Source organism: Trachypithecus francoisi, unplaced genomic scaffold, assembly GCF_009764315.1.
Source record: "Trachypithecus francoisi isolate TF-2019V2 unplaced genomic scaffold, Tfra_2.0 Lachesis_group1, whole genome shotgun sequence".
Taxonomy (NCBI): Eukaryota; Metazoa; Chordata; class Mammalia; order Primates; family Cercopithecidae; genus Trachypithecus; species Trachypithecus francoisi.
In genome coordinates this window covers 177677099-177690404 of record NW_022681454.1, presented here as the reverse complement: position 1 = coordinate 177690404, position 13306 = coordinate 177677099, and the positions used below count along the sequence as shown (strand labels likewise).

The 13306-nt window shown below is 46.8% G+C and overlaps 1 protein-coding gene across 4 annotated transcripts in view; it reads right to left on the bottom strand.

The window, feature by feature from the left end:
• STOX2 (storkhead box 2) overlaps positions 1 to 13306 on the bottom strand; it is a 234998-nt gene that overhangs the window by 110986 nt on the left and 110706 nt on the right. The window contains exon 1 of one of the 4 annotated variants that reach the window (XM_033215785.1): positions 9709 to 11314. The exons of the other annotated variants lie outside the window; for them this stretch is intronic. Coding sequence (XP_033071676.1) covers positions 9709 to 9874 — 166 coding nt within the window. The 5' untranslated portion in view covers positions 9875 to 11314. Of the gene's footprint in view, positions 1 to 9708; positions 11315 to 13306 lie in introns of those variants that run through there. 4 annotated transcript variants of the gene reach the window in all.

Genomic DNA, 13306 nt, shown 5'->3' with positions numbered 1-13306 from the left:
AGGAAAAAGAACACAGTAAAATACACTGAGTAACTCAAGGATGCCAGGGAGGGCCGGAGACCCAGGCTTGAAGCATGCAGCCAGAGCCACTTCAATAAGCACACCTCTGCAGCCGCCACCAAGCACGAACCTGCAGCTGGCACCACTAGCAAGGTCACATGGGGCACCGCCTGCCTCGGAATGCCATCATGCTACAAAACACCACATCCAGGGACTCTGTCTCACAGTCCCCATCATCTTACCTTACTAGCACCAGATTAGAAGTCATTAGAAGGGAATATTCAATGGGTGAAACCCAGGTCTCTGGCCCCTGCCCTCCACGTAAGGAAGGCCAGGAAAGTAATTACACAGCAATTTCAGCATCTTCACAGAGAATGCGGGCGCTGCCTTCTACCAAGGCTCAGAGATGGCAGACTAGTGTCGTGCGGCTGCTGGAACTAGCACCGCACAGTGGGTGGATTAAAGCAACAGAAATATGTGCCCTCCCAGCTCTGATGCTAGAAGTGGAAACCTCAGGTGTCAGTAGCATTGTTTCCTTCCTGGACCCTGAGGGTGAAGCAACCTCGTGCCTCTCTCCCAGCCTCTGGGGGTGGCTGGCGGGCCTGCACCTTCCCTCATTTGTAGACACATCACTCCCACCTCTGCCTCTCTCGTCACATGGTATTCTCCCTGCGTCTGTGTCTCTTTTCTTCTTCCTATAAGAACACCAGTCATATGGATTTCGGGCTCACCCTATTCCAGTACTGCTGCATCTTAACTCGGTTATAGCCACAGTGACCTGATTTCCAAATAAGGGCATATTCACAGGTACCAGGGGTTAGGACTTGAACATATCTTTTGGGCAGACACATTTGACATGTAACAATGGGGAGTGACACAGACACTGAAAAGAGGTTCAGATACTGGGCAGCCAAAAAGGAAAAAAAAAGGATAACTACCCCATGCACCTCAGTCACTGTGGCGGCCTTCATTTTCTCTAACAACGAGACAATTTCAAAGCAAAAGTTGGATATCCCAAAAGCAATAAATGGCATGTTAGCTCTCCTAGGGGAACCAACCAGACAGGAATCTGTAGGGGTGAGAAGGCAGTGTTAATTGCAGAAGATGGCTCCTCCCTCTGAAACTATGGCCATCAGACGGATAAGGCCAGGCAATAGTCCTGCTACCCCTACTGCCCACAGGCATCTGCCAAATCTCTCTCTTTTATCTTCAAAAAGAGAAAACTTGGCCTGGAGGGGCCATCACGGATTAAAGTAGAAAGATAAATGGAGACTTTGACTGTGTGTATGAGTTACCTAAGCCATAATTTTTCAGCGGGATAGGTATATGACAGATGTTTGAAATATACATTATTTACATAGCTGGCCTAGTCTTTTGTGCTGCTACTTGCAGAGTTCTCTTTTCAGACCTGACTATAGATATCAAAAACATATCCCTTCTATCAACAATGCAATGGCTTCTGAATAAATGAGAACACTAATAAAACAAATCCAAGAATTAAAGGGCACTTTACTTTCAGGAACAGGAAAGTAGACAATCTCCAAGCAATCCTAACCTCAAGTTTCCAGGTTTCAGAAACCCAAGGAGAACTCTGAGTTAACAGAATCCAACTGAACCTCCTTCTGCTGGAAATAAAAATCGGTCATCTGCTCCCCTCCAAGAAGGGGAACAGAAAGCACAGAAAGCCAAGCTATTCTCATGTTCACAACGAACACCGCCGCACAAATGACCTCCAACCTGTATGCCTTTATTGTTCACCTGTACACCTGAAAGCCCTCTGTGGTTGGAATATCAAACCACTAGCCCAAAATGGAACTCATTCTCCACTCACTTTCTGCAGGTTCCTGGTCATTTACTGTATTCTTCCAACAACAACAAAATGTGTTGCACCTTTTTTATTTTTATTTTTATTTTTATTTTTAAGACAGGGTCTCCTTCTGTCACCCAGGCTGGAATGCATGGCACAATCTCGGCTCACTGTGGCCTCAACCTCCCCAGGCTCAGGTGATCCTCCCGCTCAGCCTCTCGAGTAGCTGGGACTACAGGCACATGCCATCAAGTGTGGCTAATTTTTGTATCTTTTGTAGAGACGGGTTTTCGCCATGTTCACCTTTATTTTCTTTCACCTCTTAAACCCAACCACGTACAAAGTTCCTTTGTTCTCCCAGATTCTCCCTTTCCTCTTCATAATCCTTTCCACCTGTGCCATCCCTCCTCCCTTGGCCTACTCAGGTTTTCCACTACATGGTGTGAGTACCACTCAGGCATATGGGTTCATTTCGGGTAGTATCTAGTTGAATATTTTTTACCGAAATAATTAAATGTCCATTTTAATAGGGATTAGGAAAAAATACAATTATCAAGGGAAACCCATAATTTCATAGAAAATGCAAAATTTTCTCTTTAATTCACTTAAATACAAAAGTAGATCAAGTTAAAGAGAAGTATTAAATAGGTAACAATGTAGGTGGTAATGCGGACATATTTTTAAAATCTTGAGGGTGGTGTGCTAATAATGCCTAGCAGTGCTGGGACACACAGTTTTTTTGTTTGTTTGTTTTGCTCCCCCCATCCCCCTGACAAAGTCTTGCTCTGTCACTCAGGCTGGAGTACAGTGATGTGATCTCGGCTTACTGCAACCTCCACCTCCAGGGTTCAAGGGATTATCCTGCCTCAGCCTCCTGAGTAGCTGGGATTACAGGCACACACCACCACGCCCAGCTAATTTTTGTATTCTTAGTAGAGACAGGGTTTCACCGTGTTGGCCAGGCTGGTCTCGAACTCATGACCCTGTGATCCGCCTGCCTTGGCCTCCCAAAGTGCTGGGATTATAGGCGCGAACCACTGCGCCCGGCCCAGGACACACTGTTCTGTGGTCGTTGTCTTACTGCTTGATCACCACATCAACCCCCAAACACCTCCCCTCTGGTCTCCCAGGCTGTAAACATTCAAAACATGCACCTACCCAGGAAGCCACTCTCTGACACCTCTTTTAAAAGGTTCCTTTCATCATTTCTCTCCCCAAATCACAAACATGTTACCTACCCCACAAACTCCGAATCCACCCCAATTTCAAGATCCCACACATTATTTCTAGTAATATCCCAGAGTTACAGTAAGACAAATTTCACACATCCATTTTCATTTCCAGCCTCATGTCTTAGTTTGTACCGCTTTCTCAACCTCCCCCAAATCCTTCTTCTCCATCTCTTCAAATCAACCCACTTCTTCAAGACCCAAGTAAGTCCTCCCTCCAGGCAGCCTTTTCTAAGCAACGTCCTTCTGTTCTTGGAACTCCAGTTCCACTTGTAGCAACCACATCAACCAACTCAACTTGACTCTTGATTGTATCCTATTATTTAGTACTTTCTAATCATCCACTATTAGCTTGCTGGTCCTGGTTCTACCAATCATAATGGAAGATCTTTTCAAAAGTAGGATCTTAGAATACATACTTGTAACTTCTGCAGTTACAAGAAGGTGACTCATATTAGGACTTCAAGACTTCATTCAACTTTCTAAGAAGTCATGTTTTAGTCACTCATCCCATACACATTTACTGTGTGCCTGATACATGCCAAGCTCTGTGGTTGCTGGCAAAATAGAGATGTGAATAAGGCAGGTACTATCAGTGAGGATTTCACCATCCAGACTGGAGACGCACATGGACTGTAAACTCGTGGTGCGGCACAATGTGACCGTGTTCGTGTAACACAAGTACAAAACAAACGTCATGGGAGCAATTCACTCTGGAAAGGATCTGAGAGACGATGCAAGAGAAGGGGGCATAGGAGCTGGTTCTGGAAGGCTAAAGAGGATTCTATCAGAACTGTAAGGATGGAGGATGCATTCTGAGCAAAGTCACATAAACTACAACAGGTACACAAGGGTGACAGGCACTGCCACAGGTAAAGAGCTCCCAGAGCCCAGAGCGTGGGGTGAGGTGAACAAGGGGGAAAGAGAAGAAGAGGTGGAAAAAGTGAGGGAGGTTACACTGTGATATGCCCTGGTCTATGATTTCATCCACAGGCATGATGGATGGGAACACTGGGAAGGGAAGCAACACGAGCAATTTTGCTTTAGGAGAGATTTTAAAATAACAAAACCAAAACAAAACCATCAAAGCCCTTGGGGGACATAAGGAGGATGGATGGAACTGGAAGAGAGGTATGTTTGGAAGATAGTGTAACAGAACAGAAAAAGAGTTCAGCAACAGAGATGAAGAGAAAGAGACAGGTCTTAGAAATATTTAAGTGGGAGGAACAAATAGAATTTTCTGATTGACTGGTTGCACATTCTGATGTTAAAAAAGACTAGCCCTTTCCTACTTCAGGAAAAGTTTACTCCCTACTTAAAAAATTACCCATGTCCTTTCTTTCTTGTGTTACTGTGGATAAGGTCAATTTGGAGTAGACTGTATCTATACTCTCACCAACTAGAAGAACCTCTACTTTATACCTTATAGATTAGGCATCACACACTATAACTGATTTACAAAAGCATGTCCTAAATTCAAAAGTTAGCACAGTACCCACTGGCAAGGGTCCAAGCAGATTGTGCTTTTAGTTATAACCTGCATTCAGCCTAAGCAATCGTGTACCAAAGAGTATACCGGCCGGGCGCGGTGGCTCAAGCCTGTAATCCCAGCACTTTGGGAGGCCGAGACGGGCGGATCACGAGGTCAGGAGATCGAGACCATCCTGGCTAACACGGTGAAACCCCGTCTCTACTAAAAAAAATACAAAAAACTAGCCGGGCGCGGTGGCGGGCGCCTGTAGTCCCAGCTACTCCGGAGGCTGAGCAGGAGAATGGCGGGAACCCGGGAGGCGGAGCTTGCAGTGAGCTGAGATCCGGCCACTGCACTCCAGCCTGGGCGACAGAGCGAGACTCCGTCTCAAAAAAAAAAAAAAAAAAAAAAAAAAAAAAAAAAAAAAAAAAGAGTATACCATTGTCTGAATGTCCTAAGTCTCCGGGGAGTAGGGAATTTAAGGCCAGAATTGCTCTGGAGGTGCAGAAGTGCTAAGGTTTTTATACAATATACTCATATTCCTTTCTTTCAAATAAAAACATTGGAAAGAATGTAAAAGATATTGAAATACCAAGAGAGGTGACCTTTTGTAAGCCCACTCACGTTCTCCTGGGAAATAAAGAATAAAGTCATTCACCACGAAGTGTAATATTCCTCACTTCCACTCGCCTGATGAAAGGAGTCAACACAGGTAGTTTCAAATTAAAACACAGTTGGAGCGGCTAGGCTGAAAATGGATCTCCGCAAAGAGGGAAAGGGACGTGATGGGATGCTGTTTATTAAAACTTGCATATGATTGTAACTTACCAGGTCTTAATTTACTTCCTCCTCCCTCATTACTCTGGTCACCAGGGTGAGTCCTAAAATGCATACATTTCATGTCACATTTCAGGATGATAGGAAATAGGATTGTACGGCAAAATGAGCATTATTCCCACATACGGGAGGCACCTGACTCCGAAAAGTAGAAGAGGGCCGAGGTTTTGTGTAACGATTCATGTGTAAGTGCTCAGAAGTCTTGCACTTGCTCATTACAGAGCCACCATGGAGCCGAATTCTGTAATGGCAGCACGGAAGTGGAGGACTCATTACAGATGGAGGGAGGTCATATTACTCGCCAGGGACACAGCTGGTTTGTGGCAGGCCCAGATTAGAACCTCCAGTGTCCATCCTCCACTCCCAGAAAACCCTCATGTCTCTTAAAATAACAGAACATAAGGAACTGGAACACACAGTCAAATGTGCCCCAGAATTAGTTTCTATAAAATAAAAACTAATAAACTAATCAAGGTGATGAGCTGGCCATTCTACCCCAGCAGACAGAACTGCTTTCCAATTTCTTGCAATGTCAGTTTAGGGCTTTTGTTTTATCTTTCTTTTCAAAGGCTTTAAAGTCACAGTATTAAAAATGCACACTTTACTCCTTAAAGATGTTAGCAAAATGATAAGCATCAGACTAAAATGGGCCAGGACTTCACTTTCTCATTCATAAACAAAGCTTTTAAGGATCATGTGCTGTAGAACCTGTATAATGAAAAAATTACTTTCCATGCTTGATCAATAAGAATGTCCCCCAAAGCTCTGATGGTATTATATATGGAATATAAAGAGGTGCCCATCCCCAGGGCTGGGGGAAGGGGTAGTGAAGGAAATGAAAAGTTAGCAGCATCATTCTTGTGAAGAGATTACAGTTCACATAATTCTAACAGAAAGCTCTAACAACTTCATCAACCAAAGGTTTGGGGCCTTGAAAATCATTTCACAGAGACAAATGCACATGTTTTCATATATAAAGTACTAAGCATTCGTTATACAGATCTGCTTCTTTGTGAGGAGTTTTACTTTTATCTCTAGTTCATGAATATCGTAACTTCTAGTTTTAGAAAATGCACAAGAATGATCCCACATGCATTTGGTCCAATCCCTTTTCTTTTTAAGATAATGCCATGCACTTTTTATTATTCATCTTGATTTGAACAAAAGACAAGATCTTCCCCTTTCTGCCCAGAAACCACCACTGGGAAATTAATATTCAAGATGAACAATGAAGTCATCTCATGGCCTGTGAACTTACTGGTTGCTAGGAAGCTCATGAATTCTTAGGATTTCTTCAGATTTGGTAGCATGAGTTGGGAGCTTAAACAGTCACATAAGGCATAGTCTTCGAGACTTAAAGTTTCAGAATTCCCTAACTGTCCTTTTGCAAGACCTCTCTAGTTTATAGGTGCCCACTCTAACCTCTTGAGCTTAAGTGTAGTTTTTCCTGAAGGTATTGGAAAGGCCAAGGCTAAATGTCAAGCCTATTGCTATAAATCACATTTCACACTGGTAATTACTTATTCGTGGAGAAAAGACTGTTTGAAATGGTGCTGTCTCATTAGAAAGCTATTATAGAAGCCTACAATTTTGCTTGAAGCACCTACTGCATGATATGGGACACTAGACCAAAAGGAAAATTATTAATATCTGTTTCTTGAAATTCCCAAGGCTCTCTCACGTCCTGAAGTTTAAAGCTAAGTGATTGTTTCCCACAATTTTCAGGAATATGTGTTGAGGGAGGGGGTCTAAAAATAGTCTCTTAACTGAAGTTATTTTAAGTCATTTAGTACATCTCTGAAAGGCTTATCTTGTCCTTGGAACCCAAGTAATTTCCCCACAACAAAAACCTTTTTACTAAAAATCAAGTATGAGGATACCAGTAGTAATTAAACCAAATGGCTGGACAAACAGAAAGAAGAAATATGAAAGGCCTCATGTGTTTCTGAGACTTCATTTTCTACTCAATATTTTATGTGACAAAGGTTCCATTTGTATCCAAAGTCACTAACTTGATAAAAGTGGATCTCTTTTGCATTTCCTAAAAGGACAAGAATGTCTTATAAACCACTTCCAAGTGTTTCAATATACCATCTATTTCTATCAACACTCACATTTTGAAAGGAGCCATATTTGTAAAGGAAATACATGAAGATACACATCCTTCCCAACCCAATCCCCAAGGAGTTGCACATGAGAAAGACTCCACCTACTCTCCCAATGTTCATTGTAGGTGTTTGTCTTCATGTTTATTATTTCCTCCCATAGCAGCAACACCTGCTTCTTATTCCATGTATCAACTAATACTTGAAATAAAGAAAAAACGATAAGCCTCCCTCCCTGGGCAAGAATCATATTATATGGAACCGTATAACCCCATGAGAATCCAGCAAGGCACTGTGCTCTTTGGGGGCACTCCAGAAAAATGCTGAATGAATGATAGAACTTTTCTTCCATCTTTTGGTCTTCAGATTTCTCAGCAGTAACCTAACATTGAATCTGAACAGAAAACTGCCAACCTGAAACAGGTTATCCTTCATTATCACCATACGACCGTCTTACCATTTGCAGATCAAGAAATGAAATAAGAGAATCAAATACAATTAAAAGCTTTTTCCTCAAGCCCTCAAAAATGCCTCACAGCACCTGCAATAGCAGACAAGTTCTTTTGCAAAGAATGAAAATGTGATAACGAGGTAATGCCAAGAGAGATTTAAAAAAAAAAAAAAAAACTGGCTCCCTGGAAATGTGCCTGAATCATGAAACACAGTGTTGCAGGTTTGTTGAAGAAATGATGGCCACCAGCCCTCCTATAGCTTCACACGTGGTGTCAGGACAGGTTCCTTAGGAGGCGTAAGGGGAACTGTGAAGTGTGGAACGAAGACATTCAAACCCTAAGTACATGAAACCCAGGATTATCTGCACACTCAGGGCAGCCATGGGTTTATGTACATACATGTTTTGAGGTTAGGTTTGGATTTAGGTGTGTTTCAAAATTTACTGCCACAAGTCTGAAGAATATAGCAACCACAGCAGCGACTGAAAGGACTGAAGTAGAAACTGTAGTTGTCACTTTCTTTACGAATTTGGCTTTTCACGAAAGGGAAAATCAAGGGAGCTTTATTGCCAAAATAGTACAACATCCTTATGTCGCCTGATTTTGCAATAAAAAAGATGGTTCTTTTATTTAGGCTTTACGTTCGTGGAAATGCGGTCGCAAGGCATTTTTGAAGCATGAGATGCTGACCCCAGTTAAAAAGGACTTGCTGTTTTAGGAGAAAGAGAGTAAAGCTAGACTCTAAGTACCAACCACAAGCTTAAAATGATCTTCCCAGTTAAGACAGGGCTCAGAGTGATTTGGTACAGTATGTGGTTTGAAAGAAAATCTCGGTTCTTCCATTACAGTGTGCTTAGAAGAGAATCAAAATTTTTCTCTGAATGAAAAATAAATAAAAACCGATGCCTTACACATCATTACATACAAGTGGTTAACGAGAAGTAAGGAGAAGGCAACGGAAGCTTTCCAGGCTTTTCCTCCTTCAGCATTTCCCTCAAGAATTTCATCCCTGGGTTCCGAAATCAAACCAAAGCCATTCCGTTGTATTTCCAAAAAAAGAACTGGCTCCTTCAGGAAGGCTCTTCACAGCACTGCATTTTAAGCGGAAATCTTTTCTGAAGCCTCCCTTTTCCATTTACCGTTTTGTTTGTCCTTCCTGTCTGACATGCAAATACATGATACAGCCTCCATTCTTTCCATACAGCCTAATTCAAAGCAACATATGTTCAATCCACACAGAATCATGTGAGCATTCAATCCGCATCCACACCATTACCCCCACAGAACGCATTCAGTGAGCTCCAACACAGTTCTCTGCGTGCAAATCAGACGAGTCTGGGATGTCTGCAGGACTCTCCCCTGACTCAGCCCATCCAGAGCTGCGCATGGAACCTGTTCCTTTTGGAGAACAGGGGGCTGCTGGAAATACCCACTCAGATAACCGGCCACAACGCAGGAGCCAGCAAGCCTGGCACTGCAGGCAACCCTGGGCGCAGGATCCTCCACAAAGCTCAAGGAGGCTGCAGCGCGGGGGCTTGCAGTCATTTATCTCCCTGCAGCCAAAACGCCCGGCTCGTCCCCCCTCCCTCGTTTTACCTAACTAATAGCTCTCCAACCCCATATTGAGAGGGCCTGCTGTGGATCTTGCGGAGGTACAAAATGGTGGATGGGAGCTAATTTTTTCCTGCTTTCCCCATAACTTATCGCATCCATCACTGCCCGTCCTCTCCTCCAAGACCCGGGCCGCGGCACACCGAGCACATCCCGCGGCCCCGGCGCGGGGGCAGAAACGCGGTCACCAACCAACCTGATGTCATGTAGCCCCGCGAAGCCTGGGGCGCGAAGGCCGCGGGGAAGCGCTTGTGCAGGCGGTAGTCCTTCTCGCTGCGGGACCTCATGCGGTCCGAGGCCCGGTCCGAGAAATCCGAGCTAGGCCAGGCTCGCCGCAAGGTTGTGCTCCGGGTCTTCTTCATGGTGGGGAGGGCGACCTGCCGCCCCGATCCTCGGGGCCTCAGCGCCGGGGCGCAGCGCGCTCCTTCATCCGTCTACGGCGGGCACGACCCGGGCGGACTCTGCGCACATTTTCCCAGCCCCTCCTCGTCGGCGTCTACACCGCCAGCGGCGGGTCCGGCCCTCCCCACGCCCCCCCACACCCCCACGGCGAAGGCTCCGATTTTACACACGTCCCACAATGCATTACACTTCATTTGCAATCCGCCCGGCTTATAGCTTCCAGATTCCTGGGGGGAAAGGCACGTTAGGAGGCTCCCCGGCCCGGAGGAGGCGGGGAGGGGGCAGGCGGGGTGGGGGCGCCGAGACTTGCAGCGTGAAGGCAATGGGAGCGCAGACAATGGCCCGATTCAGCGCAGGAGTGCTTGGCCAACCGGGAGCCACCGCACAAAAGACCCAAACAAATGAGGCAGCCGAGGCCTCCGAGGCTGACCCGGGATCGGGCGTGCGGGAGGCCGGAGGGGCGGCGGCAGACCTTCCGCGCCGGGCGGCTCAGCGCGAGGCGTGGGGATGACAGTGTCCGAGTCGTGTCCCCGCGGGCCTAACAGCCGCACAGCCCGCAGTCCCTGGCGCTGGCTGGCTCTGCCTCCGCTGCAGTCCCCGGGAGGCAGTCTTCATCACAGAGGCTCGAGCGAGGGGCGCGTGTGCACAGGATCCGAGCAGGCTCTGCAGACAGCAGCTGCGGCGGGCGGGCTCCTGCGGAATCCAGGAAGAGCCCGCGTCGTCCCCGCGACTGCAGCGCCTCGTCAATCTTCCCCTTGCCGAGGTTCCGGGCGCTGTGCGTGCGTGCGCGCGGGTGGGTGGCTGGGTGGGTGCGCCGACACGCATGTGCCCCCTACACATGCATGCTCCTACTTACTGGCCGAGGCGGCGACGGAGCCATGGCTGCCAAGGACGCCGAGCCTGCGATCGACCCCCGCGCGGTGGCAGCGCTGCTCGGGCGCGAGCGCGCGGAACGGCTATTGAAGGGCAGGAAGCAGGACAGCCGCCCAGTCTCATGCTAATCACCAGGCTGCCTTAAGTTAGAGCGTGGTTCCCATCAGGCTTCTCATTTTCATGTAAAACACCCGGCGGCGGCGCAGGGACCTTGGCTGCTGCCCCAGGCTGGAGCCAGCGCTTGGATATTTACATATTTTTAGGATGGTCCCTCCCCCTCTGAGAGAGACAGCGAGCCAGCCTTCGTGGGAAGTTGGAGATCTGCGGTGTCCTGCCTGGCCCACCTGCGCCAACCCCAAAGGAAGCTAAAGCCAGAGGGAGGGGGGCGCCACGGCGAGCTCCCCCACAACCGCACACACCGGGGCGCCAGGTCCACGCAGCCTGGAAGACGCAATGCAAGTGGCCTGCAGCGCTTCCTTTCTCCCTCCGGAGTCCCGCTGTAAGTCACCGCCAGCCGGCTACACTGCATTCAGGTCCACAGCTCTTTAGATGGCACGGCTCTGCACAGCTGTTTCTGGTCCAACAACCAATCACTAAAGGACAACAATGCGCGCGGCGCGCGAGGGGAGGAGCGGCCAACGTGCCGCCCGGGCCGGGGCGATGGGCCCGGGACGCGGGCCCGGGACCCGGAGGTCACGCCGAGTTAAAGGCGCCCAGCCACGTTGCTGCTAACCCCGACCATGCTCTGCCACTGCCGTTCATTCAAAAACGGTTATCTCCTCGATTTGGGTTTCCAAAAATGCTTTGGTACAGTAAACAACGACAAAAATAAGCCTGATTTCCTTTTTCAGCGCTGCATTTTATTTGACTTGTTGGTGCATTTTTTCATCTGTGACAATGCAACGTTCAAAATCATATTTATGCTGTTGTTTCATATTCACAGGTGCCAAGACGCAGAGACAGGGATATTAAATCTTTATGGGGATATGCTTTTAACAGGCTGATATCGCAAAAACAAGCCAGTGGATTCTAGCTGCTTAGGATTCAGGAACTTCTAACACAATCTGTGCGATTCCAAGGCTTGAATTCTTTGAGGGGGGTAGCAAGGATCTTGAAGAACCAGGCAGAGCAGGATGGCGTTAAGCCACAGGCATTATAAAATCTAGAATTAGAGCTCCCCTCATTCAGATCTCAAGACCGCCTTCTATAACCTGTGGCCACTGTACTACCTCTTGGGGTACCCAGGATAAATAAATAAGTAATCACTAAGTAGCCTTCGGAATTTATATTTACATAATCAAAATGTATTACTAGGCCGGGCGTGGTGGCTCACGCCTGTAATCCCAGCACTTTGGGAGGCCGAGGCGGTTGGATCATGAGGTCAGGAGATCAAGACTATCCTGGCTAACACGGTGAAACCCCGTCTCTACTAAATATACAAAAAATTAGCCGGGCGTAGTGGCGGGCCCCTGTAGTCCCAGCTACTGGGGAGGCTGAGCCAGGAGAATGGAGTAAACCCGGGAGGCGGAGCTTGCAGTGAGCTGAGATCCAGCCACTGCACTCCAGCCTGGGCGACAGAGCAAGACTCCGTCCCCCCCCCAAAAAAAAAAATGGATTACTGTCAACCAATTCACTAATGTTCTGTGTGTTTTTTTTTTGTTTTTTGTTTTAATTAGGAAAGGATAGTCCCCCAAAAGGCACTTTTAGTTCAATGTCTTCCTGTAAGAGAACTGCTAAGAACAGAAAGATTACAGATTTAGAAGTTATAGAAAGCTAGCTGTATAAAGCAGGGATCCCCAATTCCCAGGCCATGGACTGCTTGGATATTTACGTACCCCACGGATATTTAGGGACCCCATGCAGTTTCTAGTCTGTGGCCCCTTAGGAACCAGGCAGCACAGCAGGAGGTGGGCGCTGAAGCTTCATCTGTGTTTACAACAGCTCTCCATTGCTTGCTGGCATCACCTCCTGAACTCAGCCTCCTGTCAGATCAGCAGCCACATCAGATTCTCGTAGGAGCGCGAACCCTAGTTTGAACCACGCTTGGAGGGATCTGGGTTGCATGCTCCTTATGAGAATCTAATGCCTGATGATCTGTCACTGTCTCCCATCACCTCCAGATGGGACTGCCTAGTTGCAGAAAAACAAGCTCAGGGCTCCCACTGACTCCACAGGATGGTGAGTTGTATACTTATTTCATTATATATTACAATCTAATAATAAAAGAAATAAAGTGCACAGTAAATGTAATGCACTCAAATCATCCCAAAACCTTCTGCCCTCCAACCCTACCCCCACCCCAGTCCAAGGAACAACTGTCTTCCACGAAACTGGTGCCCAGTGTGAAAAAGGTTGGGGACCGCTGGTGTAAAGGATCATAAAGGTAATAATAAATTGTAGTAATGAATGTAGGATAACTGACATTTAGATATCTCAATTCAACAATTACTCAGTACCTCCCAAGAGCCAAAAGCGGTTATATGAATGATTATAATAGCTATCACTTAAGGCTAATGGTG